Source organism: Pan troglodytes, chromosome 21 (assembly GCF_028858775.2).
Source record: "Pan troglodytes isolate AG18354 chromosome 21, NHGRI_mPanTro3-v2.0_pri, whole genome shotgun sequence".
NCBI classification, from domain to species: Eukaryota; Metazoa; Chordata; class Mammalia; order Primates; family Hominidae; genus Pan; species Pan troglodytes.
In genome coordinates this window covers 68,608,832-68,631,915 of record NC_072419.2, presented here as the reverse complement: position 1 = coordinate 68,631,915, position 23,084 = coordinate 68,608,832, and the positions used below count along the sequence as shown (strand labels likewise).

General features: G+C 63.7%; 2 protein-coding genes across 13 annotated transcripts in view; one reads left to right on the top strand and one right to left on the bottom strand.

Moving 5' to 3' along the window:
• Window positions 1-13,430, top strand: part of LAMA5 (laminin subunit alpha 5) — a 61,928-nt gene extending 48,498 nt beyond the window's left edge. The window contains exons 50-80 of one of the 4 annotated variants that reach the window (XM_024352052.3): window positions 61-171; window positions 925-1,036; window positions 1,708-1,878; window positions 2,071-2,267; window positions 4,824-4,940; window positions 5,106-5,260; window positions 5,582-5,723; window positions 5,832-5,934; window positions 6,540-6,650; window positions 7,387-7,566; window positions 7,647-7,795; window positions 7,869-8,039; window positions 8,147-8,283; window positions 8,560-8,713; window positions 8,902-9,035; window positions 9,112-9,274; window positions 9,352-9,474; window positions 9,582-9,730; window positions 9,830-9,962; window positions 10,046-10,189; window positions 10,312-10,442; window positions 10,578-10,748; window positions 10,826-10,961; window positions 11,055-11,200; window positions 11,268-11,460; window positions 11,533-11,697; window positions 11,793-11,946; window positions 12,054-12,187; window positions 12,283-12,376; window positions 12,529-12,648; window positions 13,113-13,430. In XM_024352052.3, coding sequence (XP_024207820.2) covers window positions 61-171; window positions 925-1,036; window positions 1,708-1,878; window positions 2,071-2,267; window positions 4,824-4,940; window positions 5,106-5,260; window positions 5,582-5,723; window positions 5,832-5,934; window positions 6,540-6,650; window positions 7,387-7,566; window positions 7,647-7,795; window positions 7,869-8,039; window positions 8,147-8,283; window positions 8,560-8,713; window positions 8,902-9,035; window positions 9,112-9,274; window positions 9,352-9,474; window positions 9,582-9,730; window positions 9,830-9,962; window positions 10,046-10,189; window positions 10,312-10,442; window positions 10,578-10,748; window positions 10,826-10,961; window positions 11,055-11,200; window positions 11,268-11,460; window positions 11,533-11,697; window positions 11,793-11,946; window positions 12,054-12,187; window positions 12,283-12,376; window positions 12,529-12,648; window positions 13,113-13,252 — 4,440 coding nt within the window. In that variant the 3' untranslated portion in view covers window positions 13,253-13,430. Of the gene's footprint in view, window positions 1-60; window positions 172-924; window positions 1,037-1,707; window positions 1,879-2,070; window positions 2,268-4,823; window positions 4,941-5,105; window positions 5,261-5,581; window positions 5,724-5,831; window positions 5,935-6,539; window positions 6,651-7,386; window positions 7,567-7,646; window positions 7,796-7,868; window positions 8,040-8,146; window positions 8,284-8,559; window positions 8,714-8,901; window positions 9,036-9,111; window positions 9,275-9,351; window positions 9,475-9,581; window positions 9,731-9,829; window positions 9,963-10,045; window positions 10,190-10,311; window positions 10,443-10,577; window positions 10,749-10,825; window positions 10,977-11,054; window positions 11,201-11,267; window positions 11,461-11,532; window positions 11,698-11,792; window positions 11,947-12,053; window positions 12,188-12,282; window positions 12,377-12,528; window positions 12,649-13,112 lie in introns of those variants that run through there. The other 3 variants (XM_024352051.3, XR_008541248.2, XM_054674508.2) reach the window with 3 other exon arrangements.
• A 283-nt stretch (window positions 13,431-13,713) lies between these two features.
• On the bottom strand, window positions 13,714-22,322 carry ADRM1 (ADRM1 26S proteasome ubiquitin receptor). 9 transcript variants are annotated; one of them, XM_016938242.3, is made up of 10 exons: window positions 19,503-22,322; window positions 18,771-18,984; window positions 18,046-18,162; window positions 16,304-16,427; window positions 15,892-15,978; window positions 15,124-15,205; window positions 14,748-14,980; window positions 14,398-14,555; window positions 14,106-14,208; window positions 13,714-13,921 (listed from the first exon to the last, which is right to left on the bottom strand). In XM_016938242.3, the coding sequence occupies exons 2-10, from the start codon at window positions 18,981-18,983 to the stop codon at window positions 13,815-13,817; spliced, it is 1,224 nt and encodes a 407-aa protein (XP_016793731.1). In that variant the 5' UTR covers window position 18,984; window positions 19,503-22,322; the 3' UTR covers window positions 13,714-13,814. The 9 variants fall into 9 exon arrangements, with proteins under 9 accessions (XP_016793731.1, XP_016793733.1, XP_016793732.1 ...); XM_016938244.2 differs by having other exon boundaries at window positions 19,657-19,786; XM_016938243.2 differs by having other exon boundaries at window positions 19,507-19,656.
• Window positions 22,323-23,084: the final 762 nt, after the last annotated feature.

Genomic DNA, 23,084 nt, shown 5'->3' with positions numbered 1-23,084 from the left:
GTCCTGGCCTTCCCTCCCCAACCCGGGCCAGTGCAGGCCTTCACCTTCCGCTTCCCACAGAGCCAGCTCCGGAGCCCCCTGGGCCCCCGCCATGAGACGGCACAGCAGCTGGAGGTGCTGGAGCAGCAGAGCACAAGCCTCGGGCAGGACGCACGGCAGCTAGGCGGCCAGGCAGGAGCCCCAAGACCCCCCAGGGCCCCGGGAGGCTTTCACCTGTGTTCCCTGCGGTTCGCTTGTCCTCATTCAGCAGATGTTACTTCATGCCTCATACATGTGTCAGTGCAGGGGACAGGAGCTTGAGAGTCTTAGGGGTTGACCAAGTCACTGAATTACTATCTAAACTACCTAATACATTTGTTTACAGTGTATAATATCACTCAAATGTCTTTTTTTTTTTTTTTGAGACACAGTTTTGCTCTTGTTGCCCAGGCTGGAGTGCAATGGCTCAATCTCGGCTCACTATAACCTCTGCCTCCCGGGTTCAAGCGATTCTCCTGCCTCAGCCTCCTGAGTAGCTGGGATTACAGGCACACGCCACCATGCCCAGCTAATTTTGTATTTTTAGTACAGATGGGGTTTCTCCATGTTGGTCAGGCTGGTCTTGAACTCCTGACCTCAGGTGATCTGCCCATCTCAGCCTCCCAAAGTGCTGGGATTACAGACGTGAGCCACCGTGGCCGGCCTCAAATGTCTTAATGAGTAACTATTTCATTAAATTGACAGGAAATAACAAATGGCAAGTAATAACCAATTATTTTAGGTAACTAACAAGTGATAAATAACAAGTCATCAGATAAGAGAGTTAAATAGATAAGGGGCCCCTCTTCCCTGGGACCCTCGGCGCTCCCCCAGACCCCAGGCCCTCCCTTGCCACCCCGACCCTCGCCTACCAGCAGCATGGGCTAGTGGGCTCTTCCTCCACAGGCCGTGGGGACCCGAGACCAGGCGAGCCAATTGCTGGCCGGCACTGAGGCCACACTGGGCCATGCGAAGACGCTGTTGGCGGCCATCCGGGCTGTGGACCGCACCCTGAGCGGTAGGGGCCAGCCCAGCCAGGCTCAGGGCTCAGAGCCAGGAGGGCTGCCTGGGGTAGGGGTGGGGGTGCCTGGCCGAGCTTGGCCTGGAAGAACAGGCAGGGTCTGTCTGTTTAGATGGGAGACAACGCCTCTGGAGTGAACAGTAGGGCAGGGTCAGGAGGTCGGCGACACAGCCGTGTGGCCAGACAGGTGGCCCCGGGAGACATCAGACCCCTCGACAGCCTCCCCAGGAAACGCGCCGGTTAGATGTTCGCGCTCACAGATATCCCGTAGTGCACACTGAGACATGGGACTCAGGAGAGACTTGGCTCCCTGAGCCTGCCTAACAGGACCTGCCAGCCCAGCCTGGGGGTCGGCAGGGGGTGCCATGTCAGAGAGAGCTGGCCAGGGAGCAGGGTGGGCCAGGTGGAGAGGGGCAGGACGAGAAGGCTCAGAAGCTAGCTGAGCAGACTGGTGTCAGGGTGTTGGAGGCACTGCAGGAGGTGAGGGCCGGGCAGGTGAGGCAGCCGTGGCCTTTCGCCAGGTGCTCTAGGGGCCACCCAGGTGCGCTCAGGTTCCGGGCCGCTGGCCTGCCAAGGATGGCAGGGCTGGGGTCTCGGGCTTGGAAGCCAGCAGGCAGAGGTGCACTAGTACGGGCGGCCCCAGGCTCTGACGAACCCCTGCCCCACAGAGCTCATGTCCCAGACGGGCCACCTGGGGCTGGCCAATGCGTCGGCTCCATCAGGTGAGCAGCTGCTCCGGACACTGGCCGAGGTGGAGCGGCTGCTCTGGGAGATGCGGGCCCGGGACCTGGGGGCCCCGCAGGCAGCAGCTGAGGCTGAGTTGGCTGCAGCACAGAGATGTGAGTGGTGTTGTCCCTGGCAGGCGGGGTGGGGAGAGGCAGGGACCTGGGAGCTCCAAGGGGGAGGTCAGCATGGAGTGGCATCAGGTGGGCATCACGGGGCAGATGGATCTGGCGGGCACCAAGTGGAGACCAGGGGTCACGAAGGGGCCTGGCTTCCAGAGTGACCACCCTCACCCTGGTCTCGGCTAGTGCTGGCCCGAGTGCAGGAGCAGCTGAGCAGCCTCTGGGAGGAGAACCAGGCACTGGCCACACAAACCCGCGACCGGCTGGCCCAGCACGAGGCCGGCCTCATGGACCTGCGAGAGGCTTTGAACCGGGCAGTGGACGCCACGCGGGAGGCCCAGGAGCTCAACAGCCGCAACCAGGAGCGCCTGGAGGAAGCCCTGGTGAGGACCCCGGACTTGTTCTTCCTCCTGCTCCTCTTCCCGCCTCCTCCCTGCAATCCCTCTCCTCTCCCGCTCCTCTCCCGCTCCTCCCCTCCCCTCGTCCTCCCTTCCCCTCGTCCTCCCCTCCCCTCCCCTCCCCTCGTCCTCCCCTCGTCCTCCCCTCCCCTCCCCTCCCCTCCCCTCGTCCTCCCCTCGTCCTCCCCTCCTCCTCTTCCTCCTCCCCCTCCCCCCTCCTCCTCCCTCACCCTCCTCCCTCTCCTCCCTTGCCCTCCTCCCCCTCCTCTCCCCCTCCTCCCCCTCCTCCCTCGCCGTCCTCCCCCTCCTCCCTCGCCCTCCTCCCTCTCCTCTCCCCCCTCCCCCTCTTCTCCCCTCTCCCCGTCTTCTCCCCGTCTTCTCCCCTCTCCCCCTCGTCCCGTCCCCCTCCTCCGCTTCCCCGTCCCCCTCCTGCGCTTCCCCCTGTCCCTCTCCCCCTCCTCCCCCTCCCCCTCCCCCCTCCCCCTCCTCCCCTTCCCCCTCTCCCCCTCCTCCTCCCCTTCCCCCTCTCCCCCTCCTCCCCTTCCCCCTCTCCCCCTCCTCCCCTTCCCCCTCTCCCCCTCCTCCCCTTCCCCCCTCCCCCTCCTCCCCTTCCCCCCTCCCCCTCCTCCCCTTCCCCCCTCCCCCTCCTCCCCTTCCCCCCTCCCCCTCCTCCCCTTCCCCCCTCCCCCTCCTCCCCTTCCCCTTCCCCCTCTCCCCCTCCTCCCCTTCCCCTTCCCCCTCTCCCCCTCCTCCCCTTCCCCCTCTCCCCGTCTTCTCCCCTCTCTCCCTTCTTCCCTTCCCCCCTCCCCTTTCCCCTCCCCCTCCCTTTCCCCCCCTTTCCCCCCCTTTCCCCCCTTCTCTTCTCTTCCTCCCCAATCTCCCCCTCCTCTTCAACCTCCTCTCCTCCTCTCACCCTCCCACTCTCCTGCTACTCCCCCTCTCTCCTTCCTCTTCTCTCCCTCCCCCCTCCCCTTCCTGCTCTCCCCCTCTCCCCTCTCCCCTTCCTCCTCTCCCCCTCCCCCTCTCCCCCTCCCCCTCTCCCCCTCTACCCCTCCTGCTCTGCCCCTCCCCCCTCCCCTTCCTGCTCTCCCCCTGCTGCTCTCCCCCTCCCCATTCTCCTCCCCCTCCCCATTCTCCTCCCCCTCCCCATTCTCCTCTCCCCTCCTCCCTCCCTCTCCCCTCCTCCCCCTTGCCCCCCTCCCTCCCTCTCCCCTCCTCCCCCTTGCCCCCCTCCCTCCCTCTCCCCTCCTCCCCCTTGCCCCCTCCCCTCCCTCTCCCCTCCTCCCCCTTGCCCCCTCCCCTCCTCCCCCTTCCCCCCTCCCTGTCCCCTCCTCCCCCTGTTCCCTCCTCCCTTCCCTTTCCCCTCTCCCCTTTCTCCTTCCCCTTCCCCCTCTCCCCTACTCCTCCCCCTGTCCCCCTTCCCCCTCCCTCCTCTCCCCTGCTCCCCCTTCCCCCTCCCCCTTCCCCTCCCTTCCCCCTCTCATCTCTCCCCTCCCCCCTCTCCTCGCCCCTCTCATCTCTCCCCTCCCCCCTCTCCTCCCCCCTCTCATCTCTCCCCTCTCCCCTCTCCTCCCCCCTCTCATCTCTCCCCTCCCCCCTCTCCTTCCCTTCCCCCTCTCATCTCTCCCCTCCCCCCTCTCCTTCCCTTCCCCCTTCCCCCCTCTCCTTCCCTTCCCTCTCCTTCCCTTCCCCCTTCCCCCCTCTCCTTCCCTTCCCTCTCCTTCCCTTCCCCCTTCCCCCCTCTCCTTCCCTTCCCCCTTCCCCCCTCTCCTTCCCTTCCCCCTTCCCCCCTCTCCTTCCCTTCCCCCTTCCCCCTTCCCCCCTCTCCTTCCCTTCCCCTTCCCCCCTCTCCTTCCCTTCCCCTTCCCCTCTCCCCTCCCCCTTCCCCTCCCCCTCTCCCCTTCCCCCTTCCCCTCCCCCTCTCCCCTTCCCCCTTCCCCTCCCCCTCTCCCCTTCCCCCTTCCCCTCTCCCCTTCCCCTCCTCTCTCCCCTTCCCCCTTCCCCTCTCCCCTTCCCCTCCTCTCTCCCCTTCCCCTCCTCTCTCCCCTTCCCCTCCTCTCTCCCCTTCCCCTCCTCTCTCCCCTTCCTCTCTCCTCCCTCTTCTCCTGTCCTCATCTCCTGTTCTCTCCCTCCCCACTCCCCATCTGCTCATCATCCCCCTCCCCCCCTCCTTGTCCCTCCCTAATCCTCATCCCTTTCCCCAGCTCCTCTATTCTCTCCTTCCCCTTCCCCTCCTCTCATTTCCCCATCTCTCCCCACCCCCTCCCATCCTTTCTTCCTCTTCTCCCCCTCCCTGTCCCCTCCCTTTTGCCCCCTTCCCCCCTTCCTTTCTCTTCTTCCCCACTTTTCTCTCTACCCCTCTATCCTCCTCCTTCCCTCATACTCACACGTTCTACCCCTCCCCTCCTCACCCCTCCCCCCTCCTCACCCCCCATACTCACCCTCTTTTCTTCTCCCTTCCCTGCCCTGCTGTCCACCCCATCACATCCTTTATTCTTTTCTTACCCCTCATTGTCCCCAACTCCCCTGCATTGCCTTCAGCAAAGGAAGCAGGAGCTGTCCCGGGACAATGCCACCCTGCAGGCCACTCTGCATGCAGCTAGCGACACCCTGGCCAGCGTCATCAGATTGCTGCACAGCCTGGACCAGGCTAAGGAGGTGAGTGCAGCCCCTGGCCCCTGTCACCACCCCATCCACGGCCAACTCCCTCCCAGGCCCGTGGGCAGCTTTGTGTGCACACTTGCGTGCAGAGCCCGCCCTCGGGGTCGTGGATCAGGTGGCTGTGAGCAGGAGGAGGGGCTGCTAAGTCCACTCGAATTCCAGGAGCTGGAGCGCCTCGCCGCCAGCCTGGACGGGGCTCGGACCCCCCTGCTGCAGAGGATGCAGACCTTCTCCCCGGCGGGCAGCAAGCTGCGTCTAGTGGAGGCCGCCGAGGCCCACGCACAGCAGCTGGGCCGGCTGGCACTCAATCTGTCCAGGTGCGTGGCCAGGAGAGGAGGGGCCCTGGGCCCACCCTGGGGATGCAGACAGGGCCTTGGGAGGGCCAGCTGGTCTGGGAAGGCTCCTAGGGGCTGAGGCTGTTGTCCTCAAAGAAGCCAGGCCTTCCTCAGCTCCACGGCAAGCTGGGGCCCAGAGTGACAGGAGCAGTACACCCAGCAGGCGACAGGCATGGGCAAAGACCTGGAGGCGGGACTTGGCGGGCAGGCGCAGGCACGGCTGGTTGTGAGCGCAGGAGGCTGGAGAGCCAGGCCAAGGGCATCTGCGCTTACCCACTCCTTCGACCCTCCCTTCCGCCGCAGCATCATCCTGGACGTCAACCAGGACCGCCTCACCCAGAGGGCCATCGAGGCCTCCAGTGCCTACAGCCGCATCCTGCAGGCCGTGCAGGCTGCCGAGGACGCTGCTGGCCAGGCCCTGCAGCAGGCGGACCACACGTGGGCGGTGAGGCCCCTCACTTCCCCTCAGCCCCAGCAGGAGCGCCCCCACTGCCTGCACCTCCCGCAGCCCCGGCCTGCGTGTCTGAGCCACGGTCTGCCCTGGCATCCACAGACGGTGGTGCGGCAGGGCCTGGTGGACCGAGCCCAGCAGCTCCTGGCCAACAGCACTGCACTAGAAGAGGCCATGCTCCAGGAACAGCAGAGGCTGGGCCTTGGTGAGTGCTGGGCTCCGATGGGGGCCCTTAGGCCTGCTGGGCATCTGAGCTCCCAGGGACCCTCAGCCCCCAGCCACATGCACGCGTGGGGTTTGTGGGTCACCGCAGCATGGTTTGGGGTGGGAGAGCTTTGGAGATGGCTCCCCAGCTGCTTGTGTGTCAGCCCTGGGGAGCCCTGCAGGGGAGTCCAGGTGCCTCCTGCGAGGCACCGGCTGCCACTGAGGCACCAGCTGAGCCACAGGGCACAGGGCAAGAGATACGTGGCCTCTGCTCTGCTGACCTGAGGGCCACACGCGTGCCAAGCTGCGCAATGAGAAAGGTGTGAGCTGCTAGGACCAGAGGGCTGTCTCTTCTGAGCCTCTATTGTTTCATCTGTACAATGGGGACAGCTATGCCTGCAGTGGGACCAGAGGCCTTCAGGGAACAGAGGCCACGCTGAGACTGAACACCTCCCCACAGGCCAAGGGACTCCATGTCTGAGTGTCCTTGTCTATCTATCTGCTGTGTGTCAGCCTTGGTCCTCCTGGGGTCAGAAGGGTGGAGGTGGGCTGCAATTGTATACTGGGGGTGAAGCTGCCTGGGAGCTGAAGCTGCCTCCCCCGCAGTGTGGGCTGCCCTCCAGGGTGCCGGGACCCAGCTCCGAGATGTCCGGGCCAAGAAGGACCAGCTGGAGGCGCACATCCAGGCGGCGCAGGCCATGCTTGCCATGGACACAGGTATGCGGAGCCTGGGCCTGGCTCTCGCAGCCGGCCGACCATGAGGCTCTGTGACAGTGGCGCTGGCCACATGTGGTTGGTGAGCGCTCACTGTGCTGCTGAAGGGACCCCCACAGTGGGCAGCTGGGGCCAGACACAGAAAGCCTACCAGGGAGGTGCCAGGGCTGCAGATAGCACAGACAGCCCCAGCCGTCGGGAGCCTGGCAAGCTTGGAAGTGCTTTGGGTAGAAATGGAGGTATAGGTGGGAGGGCTGTAGGCCTGGGGGGGGGGATTGGGGCACACCCTGCAGGAAGGGCACCCAGGAGGGCACAGTGGTCAGCGTGGCTGGAACCAAGGGGCTGGCAAGACCTTGGGTGGTGAGGACCAGGGCTCCCACCCTGAGCGGCTTGGAGCAGAGGACGATGTGGCCTCACCCAGTTTCTGAGGGACCCCTGTGGCTGCGGACTGTTCCCAGCAAGCCCAGGAGAGATGGTGGGGGCCAGGTGGTGGGAGGTGACATGGGGCACATGTCCAGGGACCAGCTGTGGCCTGAGAGGCTGGGTGCCTGTCCTGGCATGGAGGGGGCGGAGGCATTTAGGATGGGTTTGGATTGCACTGAGCAGCGGGGTGTGAGGGTCTCACACGATCCATAGGGGGTTGGATGTCCCTGTTGCTGGCCCAACAGAAAGACTTGGGGACATGAAGCCAGGATGGTCCCCGCTGGCCCCTGCTGAGCCTGCCCTCTGCCCACCACAGACGAGACAAGCAAGAAGATCGCACACGCCAAGGCTGTGGCTGCTGAAGCCCAGGACACCGCCACCCGTGTGCAGTCCCAGCTGCAGGCCATGCAGGAGAGTGTGGAGCGGTGGCAGGGCCAATACGAGGGCCTGCGGGGCCAGGACCTGGGCCAGGCGGTGCTCGACGCAGGCCGCTCAGGTGCGCCCATGGCCCTCGCGGTGCCCCTGATGGAGGCGGGCAGGGTGGGGGGCAAAGGTCTCAGGTCTCCCTCTCTGCAGTGTCTACCCTGGAGAAGACGCTGCCCCAGCTGCTGGCCAAGCTGAGCATCCTGGAGAACCGTGGGGCGCACAACGCCAGCCTGGCCCTGTCCGCCAGCATTGGCCGCGTGCGAGAGCTCATTGCCCAGGCCCGGGGGGCTGCCAGCAAGGTGGGTGAGAGTCCCAGGGGAAGGTGGACATCAGGGAGGGTGGTGGTGGACGCTGATGGACCGTGCCCCGCAGGTCAAGGTGCCCATGAAGTTCAACGGGCGCTCAGGGGTGCAGCTGCGCACCCCACGGGATCTTGCCGACCTTGCTGCCTACACTGCCCTCAAGTTCTACCTGCAGGGCCCAGAGCCTGAGCCTGGGCAGGGTACCGAGGATCGCTTTGTGATGTACATGGGCAGCCGCCAGGTACCGGGCTGGCTGGGTGGATGCGGCCCGAGCTCAGGCTCTGTTTGGAAATGAGTGGTGCCTGGTCCCTGGTCCCCATCCCGACTGTGTGTCTGTCACTGCCGCAGGCCACTGGGGACTACATGGGTGTGTCTCTGCGTGACAAGAAGGTGCACTGGGTGTATCAGCTGGGTGAGGCGGGCCCTGCAGTCCTAAGCATCGATGAGGACATTGGGGAGCAGTTCGCAGCTGTCAGCCTGGACAGGTGGGAGGCCCAGGAGAGAGGCCGGATGCCTCCAACTGCAGGGCCTGTGCCCGTTCGCCATCTCTCCCCTCTCTGTGTGCACCCACCACCCTTCACCCCTCCATGCCCACTTGCCACCCCTCGCCTCTCCGTGCCCACCCGCCACCCCTCGCCTCTCCGTGCCCACCCGCCACCCCTCGCCTCTCCGTGCGCACCCGCCACCCCTCGCCTCTCCGTGCGCACCCGCCACCCCTCGTCTCTCCGTGCGCACTCGCCACCCCTCGCCTCTGCCCTCAGGACTCTCCAGTTTGGCCACATGTCCGTCACAGTGGAGAGACAGATGATCCAGGAAACCAAGGGTGACACGGTGGCCCCTGGGGCAGAGGGGCTGCTCAACCTGCGGCCAGACGACTTCGTCTTCTACGTCGGGGGGTACCCCAGTACCTTCACGGTGAGCCCGCCCGGCCTGGGGCAGCCTGGGAGGGGCTCCGCAGCCCCGAGTCGCTTGTGTCCTGGAGAGCCGCGGGTTCTCTTGGTATCTTGCCTCAGTCCGTCCTGCTGTAGTCTGAAGTCCCCTTGGTCCATCCTGGAGGGGAGGCGCCTCAGGCCAGGTGCCCTGACCCAGCCCTGTGCCCACAGCCCCCTCCCCTGCTTCGCTTCCCCGGCTACCGGGGCTGCATCGAGATGGACACGCTGAATGAGGAGGTGGTCAGCCTCTACAACTTCGAGAGGACCTTCCAGCTGGACACGGCTGTGGACAGGCCTTGTGCCCGGTGCGTGTGGCCTGCCCTCCCCGTCTCCACCCACCCCACCCCACCCTCCGCTGACCCCAGAATCTCCGACCTGCAGCTCCAAGTCGACCGGGGACCCGTGGCTCACGGACGGCTCCTACCTGGATGGCACCGGCTTCGCCCGCATCAGCTTCGACAGTCAGATCAGCACCACCAAGCGCTTCGAGCAGGAGCTGCGGCTCGTGTCCTACAGCGGGGTGCTCTTCTTCCTGAAGCAGCAGGTACGCCAGGCACACCCGTCCTGCCATCCCCGCTTGCACTGACCCTGCCCCACACTAACCCTGCCCTGTTTCTGCAGAGCCAGTTCCTGTGCTTGGCCGTGCAAGAAGGCAGCCTCGTGCTGTTGTATGACTTTGGCGCCGGCCTGAAAAAGGCCGTCCCACTGCAGCCCCCACCGCCCCTGACCTCGGCCAGCAAGGCGGTAGGGCCAGGGTGGGGACCAGGGTGGCAGGGAGAGGAGATGGAACGATGGGGACGGGGCAGGCCGCAGGGACACAGCTGGCCCTGGAGCCCCCACTGGTCCTGTAGATCCAGGTGTTCCTGCTGGGGGGCAGCCGCAAGCGTGTGCTGGTGCGTGTGGAGCGGGCCACGGTGTACAGCGTGGAGCAGGACAATGATCTGGAGCTGGCCGACGCCTACTACCTGGGGGGCGTGCCGCCCGACCAGCTGCCCCCGAGGTAAGCACTGTGCGCAGCTGGGGCTCCGAGGCCAGGCTGTTGGGGCGGTAGGCTGGGCTTGGAGGTGGCGCCCTGACCCGCATCCCCGCTTCCCCACAGCCTGCGACGGCTCTTCCCCACCGGAGGCTCAGTCCGTGGCTGCGTCAAAGGCATCAAGGCCCTGGGCAAGTATGTGGACCTCAAGCGGCTGAACACGACAGGCGTGAGCGCCGGCTGCACCGCTGACCTGCTGGTGAGCAGCCCTCCCCGGGCTGGGGGTGGCATCTGTGGACATGCAGGGGCACCCGCGGGCACTCAGGGATGGCCTCCCCGCAGGTGGGGCGCGCCATGACTTTCCACGGCCACGGCTTCCTTCGCCTGGCGCTCTCGAACGTGGCACCGCTCACTGGCAACGTCTACTCCGGCTTCGGCTTCCACAGCGCCCAGGACAGTGCCCTGCTCTACTACCGGGCGTCCCCGGTGAGACCTCACACCCGTGCCCATTCCCCACCCCGCGGTGGCCGTCGGAGCAGTTGGGACTGGGGTGTCTGGAATGAGTCTGGGTCCCCAGGCCGGCCGGCTGACCTGGCTGCCGTCCCCAGGATGGGCTATGCCAGGTGTCCCTGCAGCAGGGCCGTGTGAGCCTACAGTTCCTGAGGACTGAAGTGAAAACTCAAGCGGGCTTCGCCGATGGTGCCCCCCATTACGTCGCCTTCTACAGCAATGCCACGGGGTGAGCCTGGCCGCTGGGCCCTCATCGTGAAGGTCTGGAGGGACGCCCGCCTGCACTTGCCTGGACCTCTATCTCCTCTGCGGTGGGGGTGGGCAGGGTGGGGAAGAACCGAGCCTCCGGCCTCCCGCCCCCCAGAGTCTGGCTGTATGTCGATGACCAGCTCCAGCAGATGAAGCCCCACCGGGGACCACCCCCCGAGCTCCAGCCGCAGCCTGAGGGGCCCCCAAGGCTCCTCCTGGGAGGCCTGCCTGAGTCTGGCACCATTTACAACTTCAGTGGCTGCATCAGCAACGTCTTCGTGCAGCGGTGAGCCTGGTGGGCGCTGGGGGGCAAGGTCCCAGCTGGCCTTCTGCAGCTGCTGACCGCCTGCCCGCCCTGCACAGGCTCCTGGGCCCACAGCGCGTATTTGATCTGCAGCAGAACCTGGGCAGCGTCAATGTGAGCACGGGCTGTGCACCCGCCCTGCAAGCCCAGACCCCGGGCCTGGGGCCTAGAGGACTGCAGGCCACCGCCCGGAAGGTGGGCACCCCAGGGGTGAGCAGGCAGAGCTGGGGTGGCTGGAAGGGTGGCCCCTGTGTGGGCAGCCCCTGCATTCACCGTCCACGCCCCCAGGCCTCCCGCCGCAGCCGTCAGCCCACCCGGCATCCTGCCTGCATGCTGCCCCCACACCTCAGGACCACCCGAGACTCCTACCAGTTTGGGGGTTCCCTGTCCAGTCACCTGGAGTTTGTGGGCATCCTCGCCCGACACAGGAACTGGTAAGGCCAGGCCCGGCTGGGGTGGGCTGAGAGGGGCCGCGCAGGCTGACGCCAGCTCCGCTTCCAGGCCCAGTCTCTCCATGCACGTCCTCCCGCGAAGCTCCCGAGGCCTCCTCCTCTTCACTGCCCGTCTGAGGCCCGGCAGCCCCTCCCTGGCACTCTTCCTGAGCAATGGCCACTTCGTTGCACAGATGGAAGGCCTCGGGACTCGGCTCCGCGCCCAGAGCCGCCAGCGCTCCCGGCCTGGCCGCTGGCACAAGGTGAGGGCCGAGAAGAAGGAAGGTGGTGGGCAGGGCCTGGCAGCCCTACCCTGACCCATCTCCTGCCCCCAGGTTTCCGTGCGCTGGGAGAAGAACCGGATCCTGCTGGTGATGGACGGGGCCCGGGCCTGGAGCCAGGAGGGGCCGCACCGGCAGCACCAGGGGGCAGAGCACCCCCAGCCCCACACCCTCTTTGTGGGCGGCCTCCCGGCCAGCAGCCACAGCTCCAAACTTCCGGTGAGAACCATCTTGCCCCAGCCCCCACTCCCCACCCACTGTTCACCCCTTTCAGCTGCCCTGGGCCCTGATCCCTGCCCGGTCTGCTCCTATAGGTGACCGTCGGGTTCAGCGGCTGTGTGAAGAGACTGAGGCTGCACGGGAGGCCCCTGGGGGCCCCCACACGGATGGCAGGGGTCACACCCTGCATCTTGGGCCCCCTGGAGGCGGGCCTGTTCTTCCCAGGCAGCGGGGGAGTTATCACTTTAGGTCTGTGGGTGCTGGCATCCCAGGCCCCAGCAGGGCAGGGTAGGGGGCTCCAGGAGGTTCTGGGGAGGGGCCCCCCCTTTCTTCTCCATCACAACCCCTCCCCGCAGACCTCCCAGGAGCTACACTGCCTGATGTGGGCCTGGAACTGGAGGTGCGGCCCCTGGCAGTCACCGGACTGATCTTCCACTTGGGCCAGGCCCGGACGCCCCCCTACTTGCAGCTGCAGGTGACCGAGAAGCAAGTAAGCCTGGCAGAGGTGGCGTGCCAGGGCAGGGTTTGCCTCCCCATTCTGGTGACCTCGGGGCACAGCCTGACCCTCCCTTCCTACCCCGCCAGGTCCTGCTGCGGGCGGACGACGGAGCAGGGGAGTTCTCCACGTCAGTGACCCGCCCCTCAGTGCTGTGTGACGGCCAGTGGCACCGGCTAGCAGGTGAGGCCCCTCCTGTGGCCAGGGCACTCTGCCACCCCCACCCTTCTGCAGAGCGGGAGCCAGGCGGGACTCTGGGTGGGGTGGCTTCTTTTGGGGCTGGAGAGAGGCTGGGCTGAGGACCACCTGGCCTCAGGAGTCCCCCTTTCTCCCAGTGATGAAAGGCGGGAATGTGCTGCGGCTGGAGGTGGACGCGCAGAGCAACCACACCGTGGGCCCCTTGCTGGCGGCTGCAGCTGGTGCCCCAGCCCCTCTGTACCTCGGGGGCCTGCCCGGTGAGTGCGGCCTTGATCAAGGGTGGGGGAGCTGCTCCTCAGGACTAGGTGCTGCGTAACCTACCCCCCTCCCACCCCCCTCCCACCCTCCTCCCACCCCCCACCCCCTCCCACCCCCCTCCCACCCTCCTCCCACCCCCACCCACCCTCCTCTCACCCCCACCCTCTCCCACCCCCACCCACCCTCCTCCCACCCCCACCCCCTCCCACCCTCACCCCCTCCCACCCTCCCACCCCTCCCACCCTCCTCTCCCCCACCCTCCTCTCACCCCCCACCCCCTCCCACCCTCCTCCCACCCCTCCACCCCCCGGCCCCCTCCCACCCCTCCACCCCCCTGCCCCCTCCCACCCTCCTGTGATGTGGAATGAGACAGGGGCTGGGTGGGGCACTGACGTTTGGGAAGGGCCTGTGGGTCTCTAGCTGCCCCCCAACCAGCCTTCTTCCATCTTCCCTGTGCCCCCAGAGCCCATGGCCGTGCAGCCCTGGCCCCCCGCCTACCGCGGCTGCATGAGGAGGCTGGCGGTGAACCGGTCCCCCGTCGCCATGACTCGTTCTGTGGAGGTCCACGGGGCAGTGGGGGCCAGTGGCTGCCCAGCCGCCTAGGGCACAGCCAACCCCGGCCCCTGGTCAGGCCCCTGCAGCTGCCTCACACCACCCCTTGTGCTCGCCTCATAGGTGTCTATTTGGACTCTAGGCTCTACGGGTGACAGATCTTGTTTCTGAAGATGGTTTAAGTTATAGCTTCTTAAATGAAAGAATAAAATACTGCAAAATGTTTTTATATTTGGCCCTTCCACCCATTTTTAATTGTGAGAGATTTGTCATCAATCATCACTGGTTCCTCCTTAAAAATGAAAAAGTAACTTCTGTGTAACCGAATGTTGACTTAAATACGGAGAGAGTCTCAAGACAGGTCTGGAACCGGCCTGGACAGAGGCACCAAACTCTTCCTGGGGTGACCGTTTTCCGTTGTTAGGTCAAATAACTTTCTCTGGGACCCTACAGCAGCTCCCCACGCTAGCACCTGTCCAGCCAAAACTCCCTTTGGGCAAAGAAACTAAGCGTTGGCAGGTAAAAGAAAAGACTTTATTAATAATCAGTGGGTGGGAGGTGAGGGTGTGCAATGCACTGCAAGCGCCCAGTTCCTCGGAGGACGGCGCGTGGCTCAGTCCAGGCTCATGTCCTCCTCTTCGTCCTTCTTGTCCTTCGTGTCGCCCTCTTTCTGCTCGGGCTTGGCGTTGTTCTGCATGGCTTTGGCAAACGCTTCCACATCTAGAACACGTTAAAGACACAAGGTGGTGTCTAACCCTTGCCCAGAACTGGGGATCAAAGCGATGGGATCAAGGGCAGAAGGGCTGTGACCTTTACCCCCTCAGCCCCACTTCTGCAGATCCAGGGGGACAGGAATGGACCCTGCCCCTGGCTCTGGCCTGGAGGTGCAGGCGCAGCCACTTACCGCCCTTGTTGGCGGCCTCCACAGCCTCTGCAGGCAGACCGAACTGGCACATGAGGGGGCCCAGCTGCCCCGAGGCCAAGGCTGCGCTGAACATGCCCAGGGCCTGCAAGAAGAGCCAGGCGAGGGCTGAGCTCCAACCCGGGCTGCGCCCCAGAGCCACACTGCTCAGCTGCCAGCTCTGCGGGTCAGGCACATGAAGCACTGGCCACGGTGAAGGTGGGGCAGGGCCTCCTCCTCCCTCCTGCCCACTCCCTGAGCACACAGTGGAGGACACCCTGGGCCCGGCCTCTACCTGCTGGAACTGGGGCGAGGTCAGGGTATTCTGGATCTCATCCGCGGTCTGCGGCAGCGACTCCCCAGATGGCAAGTAGGGAAGCAGGCGCTCCTGGACATCCGCGTTGGCGAGGATGGGAGCCATTATCTCCGGCGTCAGCACACTGGCCAGGTCCACTGGGGCACAAGAACACGGCCATCAGCTCCATGACAGCCTAAGTGCCCACATGGAAGGCATGCAAGCAGGGACTCAGCCCATGGCCCCAGCACCCCAGGCACGCACACTAGGCAGATGCCTTGGAAGGTGAGCGTGCGAGGGTCAGCAGGCCCCATGCCCCCCACCCAGCTCCAGGCGACAGCACACGTTACCTTGCTGGCCGCCTGCTGGCCCGGCTGGTACGTTCATCGTGGCCAGGATGCTCTGGAGGTCACTCAGCTGGATGGGCTGGGTCGGGCTGGCTGCTGTGCTGGCTCCATTCCCGGAACTGGGCGCGGGGCTCGGGCTAGTTGCTGAGGCAGCTGCTGGAGCGGAAGGGGCTGGGGTGGCACGGGTGGAAGAGGTGGTGGATGACGGGGTGACCGCTGCCGACTGGCTCCGGGAGCTGCGAAGAGAGAGGGCACCGCTGGAGCGGACACGCCCCACACGGCAGGGCCTACTCGCAGGGTCCAGGGTGCCGGGCCAGGATTCCCCACTGCCCCTCCCTTAACACCGTGGAACCTGCGTGGCAGGAGCGATGGGGCTCACCTGGAGGAAGAGCTGCTCCCTGGAGGCCCACTGCTCCCCAGTAAGCTGGCCAGGCCAGGTCCAGTCAGGGCCCCCAGCCCACCTGCGAGGGGCAAGGAAATGCGAGCTCAGGATGCCCTCTAGCCCACCAGGAAGAGCCTGGCCCCTCCCCAGGCCAGAGGAGCAGGAATTCCCAACACCAAAGCCAGGAAGAAGCGGGGCGGTGGGGACCCATAGGCCTGGAGGAGCGGCGTGGGGCGGGTGGACACTTGCGGCTGTGTTCTGGAAGCAAGGTCACTTCTGTTCCATCCCATTACACAATTCATGTGCTTAGATGAGAAGATTCAGTCCAGATCCCACCCAAAGGGACAAGCGTTTCTGAAGGGCCAAGCACACGGGTCTGCACTCCATGAGCTAGCAGCAGGCAGGCAGCCATGTGGGGCCAGGAGACCCAGGGCACAGGAACCCCAGCTCCCTCCAGTCCTCCAGCCCCACCGCTCGGCCAGCCACCCTCCTCCGAAGTACCCAGCTGGGGTCCTCACCAGGGGCCCAGAAGCCCTCGCCTACCCAGCTCTAGCCACAGGCAAACAAGCGCATTCCCAAAGGGGAACCAGCTTGCGGACACACAGGCTCCCCCAGGCTCCCCGACACTACGCAGACAGAGCCAGCAGAAGTTTAAAGGAAACAGAGACCGGGCCTCAAAGCATTCCCAGCAGAAGCTGCCCGAGAGCCCGGGCCTCAAAGCATTCCCAGCAGAAGCTGCCCGAGAGCCCGGGTGGCGCACGTTACCCAGTCCTCCGAGGCCGGCTGGTCCGATGAGCTGCATGAGCTGGCTGTGGCTCATGTTTCCCAGCAGGCTCTGCAGGCCGCCCTCACCTGGAAAACACTGCAGCTCAGGCGGGCCTGCCCCAGCCAGATCCACGCGGGCCCCACCGCGCTGCCTGCACCTCTGCTGAGCACCGCACTCGGCTGCCCCTGAACCCTACAGGAGGCACCACTTGAAGTGAGGCGACGGTGGGATGCAGACCCGTCCTACCCCGTGAAGGTGGGAGTGGGGAGTGACCCAGGGAGCTCACAGGGTCTCTAACTTTTAGAATTTTCTATTTGCACTTCCAAACAACCTGTATTGAGGGGGCGAGTCATCCACAGTACTCTGGCCTCCCAGGAAACCCTGAGCTCACGTGACACATGTGACAGTTACCGCCTAGCGCAGAGAGTTCGTGGCCGCTGCTTCCGCTGGCCCCCAGCGCCCCAGGCATCGGGGGGTTGTTCAGATACTCGTTGACTTTCCGGCAATGCTCCTCATCCTGGTCTGTCTTGGGTTCCTGCAAGAGGAAGGGCATGTAAGGGCAGGAGCTGGCGCCAGCTCACCCAGGGCCACCACAGCCATCCTCTGACCTGGCTTCCAGGTGAGGGACCTGAGACGCAGAGGCGCGTGTGCCTGGCCACACAATGCTGAGGAGACAGGACCCGGCCCAGCAGGTGAGGGGACGGCAGTGGCGCCTCCTGAGCACGATGCTCCGCGCCCTGTCCCCATCCGCCGCAATCCCGGGTGTGCCCTGTCCCCCTCCGCCCATTTCACAAATGGGAAGCCTAGAGCTCCGAAGGCACTTAGCTGCTGCCAGACCAAGCCCTCTCACCCTCCTGCCCTCTGGGGTGCGGTTCTTTACACACCCGTCTCCTTCCTTCAACCAGTGGAAGGCAGCGAACTGGCCCGCTCAGCACACCGCGGCCCAGGGCCACGGCAGGCGCTCACAATCGAGCACACGCGTGTGCACACACACGTGCACAGATCAGTGTCAGAAGCATCGACCTGCGAGCTCACAGAGCTGGGAGCAGAGCACCCACGCACACCCCGAACGGCTATGGAAGCTGCAGGGGGCCAGGGACACTGGGAGTCCCTGCTCTCATGGCAAAGCAGGGACAGGGGACTTAAAAGCCACCAACAGGAAAATCGGGGAAAAAAGGGAGACGGTGGTAACAGTTGGACACTATTTCTTGGCAAAACCGTGGAAAAACACGTTCTACACCAACAGGTGGCAAATTGTGGCCCCCATCTGTGTTTGCAAATAAAGTTTAACTGGAGTTTGGCTATGCTGTTCATTTTCTCAGGCCGCTGCACACTACTTGCACAGGTGACCAGCAACACAGACCATGTGCTCCACAGAGACCTCAGACACGGCCACCCCTGCTCTCGAAAGTGCCAAGGGGGGTGGGGTGGGGACAGCAGCTCCACCTCTGGCAGACAGCATGGCCTTCTCTCTTCACACTGCAAACGCATGCACACGCTTCCTGACCACAGGCCCGCCACCAGTTTTCACCTACAGATGATACTGGCTTATGGAAAATGATCTGTGTACCGGGCAATTCTTTGCAACACTGCCTGTAACAGCACAAAAAACGGCAACAAGCTCAATAGTCACTGACAGATGGCAGAATGAGCAGCGGCCTCTAGACCCAAAAGACGCTCTGCAGCTGTGGGTAAGAGAAACCCTGGGCACTGACACCCCTGGCCTCCAGGACACACTGCCAGGGAAGGGGCAGGACTGTGGAAAGTGTGAGCAGGATGCTTCGTTTCTGTGAGCACCAGCAGGGAAGCCACACAGGGGCCTCTGCCTCTGCTGTGGGGGCCTCAGTGACCCACGGCAAAGGGCAGAGAGAGGGCACTGGGCATCGTTAGAACCAGGGCCAGCATGCCTGTCTGCCTGGAAATTTCACACTGCAATCGGTTGCCCGCAGCCCAGCCTGGAGCCTCCGTACTCTGGGAGAGGACCTCGGCCCCAGGTGGCATGCACCGCAGCCCTGAGGTGGCATCTCAGGCCGTGTGGCCGGGTGTGGCCGGTGCCCGCTGGTTTATAAAAGCCAATTGCACCACACTGTAAGCAAGTTCCTAACCGAATCGCAGGGCAACAAAAAGGCACAACCCCAAGGCCTGCCCCATACCTGCATCCAGAAGAAAAGCCGCTTGGACCCTGCCTTGAACTTCAGCACGTAGACCCTCCCGCTGGGGCACTGCGGCACCCGCTTGAACTCACAGTCGTCAGGGAAGATGATCAAGTCCTGGCAAGCCAGGGGAAGAGAGAGTCAGTGGCGCAGATGGCATCACTGTGCCCAGTCTCAGGAGAGCGTGCCGAGCCCTGGGTCTAACCGGGTGGGGTGCGCAAGGGGCAGCTAAGCCGCCAGACCCCTCGCTGGCAGGGTCTCCACAAGGCAGAGAAGCCAGGGTCAGAGACAGCCCATGAAAGGCAAGGCCGGGGGAGAGAGCAGGGAAGGGGGCCTTTCAGATGGCAACGGGGTTTCTGAGACGTGCTGGAAACAACATTCCCAGAGTAGTTAAAAAGTCAACTCCAAACTGCTCTCAAATGTAACAAAGAACAACTTAGAGTTTGAAAAACAAAGACGACTGAGTGAAGCCGCCAGGCACAGAGCTCCAGGCTCTCCAGGGCCACACCTCCAACCCAGGCACCTCACACGGACAGTTCAAGATACACAGTGGCCGAGATGCCCCTGTCACCGCGGAAACCAGGACGACCCATCAGCAGGGCAGTCGATGACGGCCCCACGAGCGGTCCCCAGATGCGGCCAAGCCCCCACCGCGAACTCCAAAGCGAGGACTCCGAGGGCCCGAGAAGTCGCCTCTCCTGCTGCTGCGGCTCAGGGACACTCACGTCTTCCACGTTCCCGGACGTCCTGTCCTTCCAGCAGAAGTGAATAAGCGAGTCGTCCGTCTGCTGAATGTACACCAGCCCTTTCCGCTTATCCGGAGTCACGGTGGTCCCCTTCAGGGACATCTTTCCCGCCCGAAACTCCACCAAGTACTTGTTGGAGGCGCCCCGAGAGCCTGGCACCAGGCTTGGAAAGAGCGCGCCCGAGGTCGTCATCCTGAAAGCGCGGAGAGGACGCTGAGACGCGGCGGTCACTGTCGCCTGCGGTCCGGCAAGCTCCCGCCCCCTGGGGTGTTTGGGAGCAGGGGGCCTGCGCCCAGAGCTGCCTAAGGCAGACACGGACACGCTGGGCTGCCTTTCCGCGTTTCCCTCGCTCACGACGATCGCACCGCCCGCACTCGGCGCTGGGCCGGGGCAGCCCCGCCAAGCCTAGTGGGGCCGACCCTAGGCGTGACGCCGTCTCCGCGGGGCACCAACCTCGACGCGCCGCCCCAGCGACCGGCTCCGCGGGGCAGACCCGCCCGAGCTCCCGCCGAGCCCCACGCTCAGAGCCGCAGGCGGAACCGGGGCGGCGCCCGAGACCCCAGAACCCCCGCCCGGCCCGGCCCCCGCAGGCCCCACCCGCCGCGCCGGCCACCTTCTCGTCCTGGCTGCCCCCGCCCCATCCTTGGTCCAGCAGCCCCTGCCCCCGCCTCCGGTCGCCCCCGGCCGCCCCAGGCCCGGCGACTCCCGCACCTGCCTCGCGCCCACACTCGTTCGAGAGGCGCCGTCCGGGCTCGCTCTTCCTCCTCGGCGCCTGCCGGACCCCGCCGGAAGCCCGCGTTCGGCCCGCCCCGCCTGCCGCTCTCGCCGCCGATTGAGCCCCGTAGGCCGCGCAGCCGGCTCTAACCTGCCAACGATTGGCGAGGGCGACCGTCCATCGCACTCGCTCCTCCCCGGTCCGCCCCCGCGCCGGCGGCTCTTTTCCGGCGGAAGCGCGGGCCGCAGGGCGCTTGGACCAGAGCGGCCCCTATTGTTGCTGTGTCATAGGGGAGCGGCGGCGGCCCCTAGAGGCGGCGCCAGGGACCACAGGCGGGTTTCAGAGGGGCGCTGGGGACCTGCTCAGGTGGGGCCGAGCCCACCCCTCGGCGTCGCCAGCCCGGGCGGGCAGAGCTGTCACTCGCGTGGCTGAGCCAGGGGTTAGGCGGAGGCCGAGGAGTGCGGTCCGGCTGTGGGCGGCGGGCACCAGGGCTACGCATAGAAGTGACCGTGGGTTCAGCGCTTTGGGGACCCAGGCAGGAGCTGGAGTCCACGCGTCCGGGAGAGCAGGGGTCCGGGAGGGTAGAGCAAGGGTGAGAACCGTGATATGGTCTCAGCTGTATACATCTAGTCCCGCAGGGGTCCGGGAGGGCAGGGGTCAGGAAGAGGTGGGTCCGGGAGGAGAGGAGTCCCGAGAGAGGAGGGGGTCCTGGAGGGGAAGGATCTGGGAGGGGTGAGTCCGGGAGGGGAGGGGGCCCGGGAGGGGAGAGGGTCCCAGAGGGGAGGGATCTGGGAGGGGTGAGTCCGGGAGGGAGGAGTCAGGGAAGGCCTGAGTCCCAGACGGGTGGGGTCCTGGAAGGGAGGGGTCCGGGAGGGCAGGGGTCCTGGAGGGCAGGGGCTCACCCTCCGGACGCCTGGATGGGAAAGGCCACAGGGTAAAAAGGCGGGCAGTCGCCCGCCAGTGTTGTGTAACTTTGAGTCACTTTGACACAAACTAAAGCGAAGACAACAGATAGTGTTTGTGGCACCCCAGCCAGCTGCTGAAGGGACACGTTCTTTGGGATTTGCCTACAGCGACGCCAGGCGGGGGCTCTCAGAGGGCTCAGGCGCGGTGGCTCACGCCTGTAAACCCAGAACTTTGGGAGGCCGAGGCGGGCGGATTACTTGAGGCCAGGAGTTCAAGACCAGCCTGGGCAACATGGTGACTGAAACCCCGACTCTACTAAAAATGCAAAAATTAGCCAGGTGTGCTGGCACATGCCTGTAATTCCATCTACTCAGGAGGCTGATGCACGAGAATCGCCTGAACCCGGGAGGTGGAGGTTGCAGTGAGCCGAGATTGCGCCACTGCACTCCAGCCTGGGCGACAGAGGAAGACTCCTTCTCAAAAAAAAAAGATAATAATAATAGTAATAAAATAGAGAGGTCAGGCGCTTCGTGACAACCCTGAGGTGCAGTGGCCTCTGCACCCCAGTTAAGCAAGACTAGATGTTTGCAGCTGAGACTGTGCCAGGGTCCTCGGGTTCTCCTTTGCCCACCGCTCACTTCCTTCTTTCCTTCAGATACTTCACTCCCTTCGGGCTCTCCCCGGGGTCACCGTGTGCTTGGTGGCTCACCCTCAGAGTGGATGCACAGCTGTGTGCTTACGTGCTCTCTGAGGTCTTTAGGTGTGTGTTTTCACTCACCCTTGTTGGGAGATGCGTTGGTGTTGATGCTGGCAGCTCCAGTCCTTTCATTCTGCAGGGAGCCTACTACTCAGGCCTCCATTGTCTCGGTGGCAGAGCTTGTGCCAGTTATGTTTAGTTGCCAGCTTTTGACTGTCATAATGCTTCCATTTGAAACATTGATTGAGCTAAAGATTCACGTTTTTTGTTTTGGAAAATGTAGCCACTTTTCATTTTAAAATGTGTGTTAACAGTAAGTTTGTTATTGTTATTTTTATGTAGCTAAATAATTTTAAATGTTATCTTAATTCCTAGTATGGTAAATGTCAATAGATAAAGCTCACATAAACAAAAGCTCTTTGGGGTCCTGTATAATTTTTAAGAATTTAAACGGTTCCAGAAGCTAAAGGGCTTGAGAGGGGCTAACACAAAGCTCTGTGGCCCGCTGGTGACGGTGCGTCACTGATACTGCAGCCCCATCCTCGTGCCCTCGTGTAAAACAGGGAAAAGGTGGAAATGAGAAAACCCAGCCTGGCTTTCCCGGCAAGAAGGTGGCAAGCAAGTGTCACTCGTTTATGTCACAGACAGTAAAGCAGAAGCCCCAGGGTCCGCAGGGGCCAAGTGTGCAGAGGCCAACGCAGTGGCCAAGAGGACCCTGGATTTACCATTTCCTCCACTTCCTGGAGGCCCTGTGGCCTGGGATGGCTCAAACAACCCCAGGACTCTTTACCCACACTTCAAGCGAAACTCCCACATTCCTATGAGCACGCTGCAGTGAGGAAACGAGCCGCAGCCAGGCAGGCATTGCAGAGGCCACTGTGGGTGCCCGCTGCCAGCCCACGGGCTCTATGCGTGTGTGGGGTATGGCACCTGGAGCACCCAGCAGCCCAGGACTCCAGCTGTGGCCACAGAGTGGGTGGGGGGGCACACGCTGCTTTGTGTCAGGAATCTCGGACTTGAAGCACACACAAGGTCGGAAGGGCTGTGTGACAGGTGCAGCTGTCCCTATCTTCTAATTGGTCGCTGATGGCAGTTGGTGGGATGTCTGCAAAATGCCCGCAGCGTCTAGAGGAGCAGCCTCACCGGGACACGCGCATTCAGCTAAAGGATTTGGACTAAGAGATCCCCCAAAAGAGATTTCTATTCATCCTGTTTAGCAAAAAAAAAAAAAAAAAAAAAACAAGCCCCAGACTTGCATGATGGCTCACACCTGCAATCCCAGCACTTTGGGAGGCCGAGCTGAGAGGGTCCCTTGAAGCCCAGGAGTTCAAGACCAGCTTAATCAAGACAGTGAGACCCCGTCTTTAGAAAAAGACAAATTAAAAAAGAGCCAGCCATGGCGGTGCATGCCTGTAGTCTCAGCTACTTGGGAGGCTGAGGTGAAGGTCAAGGCTGGCGGTGAGCCGTGATGGCACCACTGCACTGCAGCCTGGGTGACAGAGCGAGACCCTGTCTCAAAAAAGCCCCAAACTGTGAAGAAAGCACACCCTGATGCTCTCCACGTGCTGCAGGCTCCTCGGGTGAAAGGTGGGCGGCAGAGCCCAGGCTGCGCCTCCACGTGCGCAGAAGACACCTCCAGATGTTTCACCAAAGAGGTCACAGGCGGCAAAGGCACCATGGCAAGCTGCTCAACACCATTATTCATGAGGGAAATGCAAATGAAATACACCTGCTGGAACTTAGCAAACGACGGAAGGTGCCAGGCAAAGTTGGAAACACCAATGGCACGGCTACTTCGGAAAAGCATTTGGCAGGGGTAGGGTTTTTTAAACTTTTTTTTTTTTTTTTTTTTTTTTTTGAGATGAAGTCTCACTCTATCCCATAGGCTGGAGTGCAGTGGCTTGATCTCAGCTCATTGCAGCCCCCGCCTCCTGAGTTCAAGCAGTTCTCCTACCTCAGCCTCCTGAGTAGCTGG

Bases quoted from the DNA above. Each gene is read 5' to 3' on its own strand.
- ADRM1 (XM_016938242.3), bottom strand. From the start codon at position 18,983: ATGACGACCTCGGGCGCGCTCTTTCCAAGCCTGGTGCCAGGCTCTCGG. The intron at 16,428-18,045 runs GTATGGGGCAGG...TTCCTCTTGCAG, and splicing joins GGCTTTTCTTCTGGATGCAG to GAACCCAAGACAGACCAGGA. The intron at 15,979-16,303 runs GTAACTGTCACA...AGTGTTTTCCAG, and splicing joins CGAACTCTCTGCGCTAGGCG to GTGAGGGCGGCCTGCAGAGC.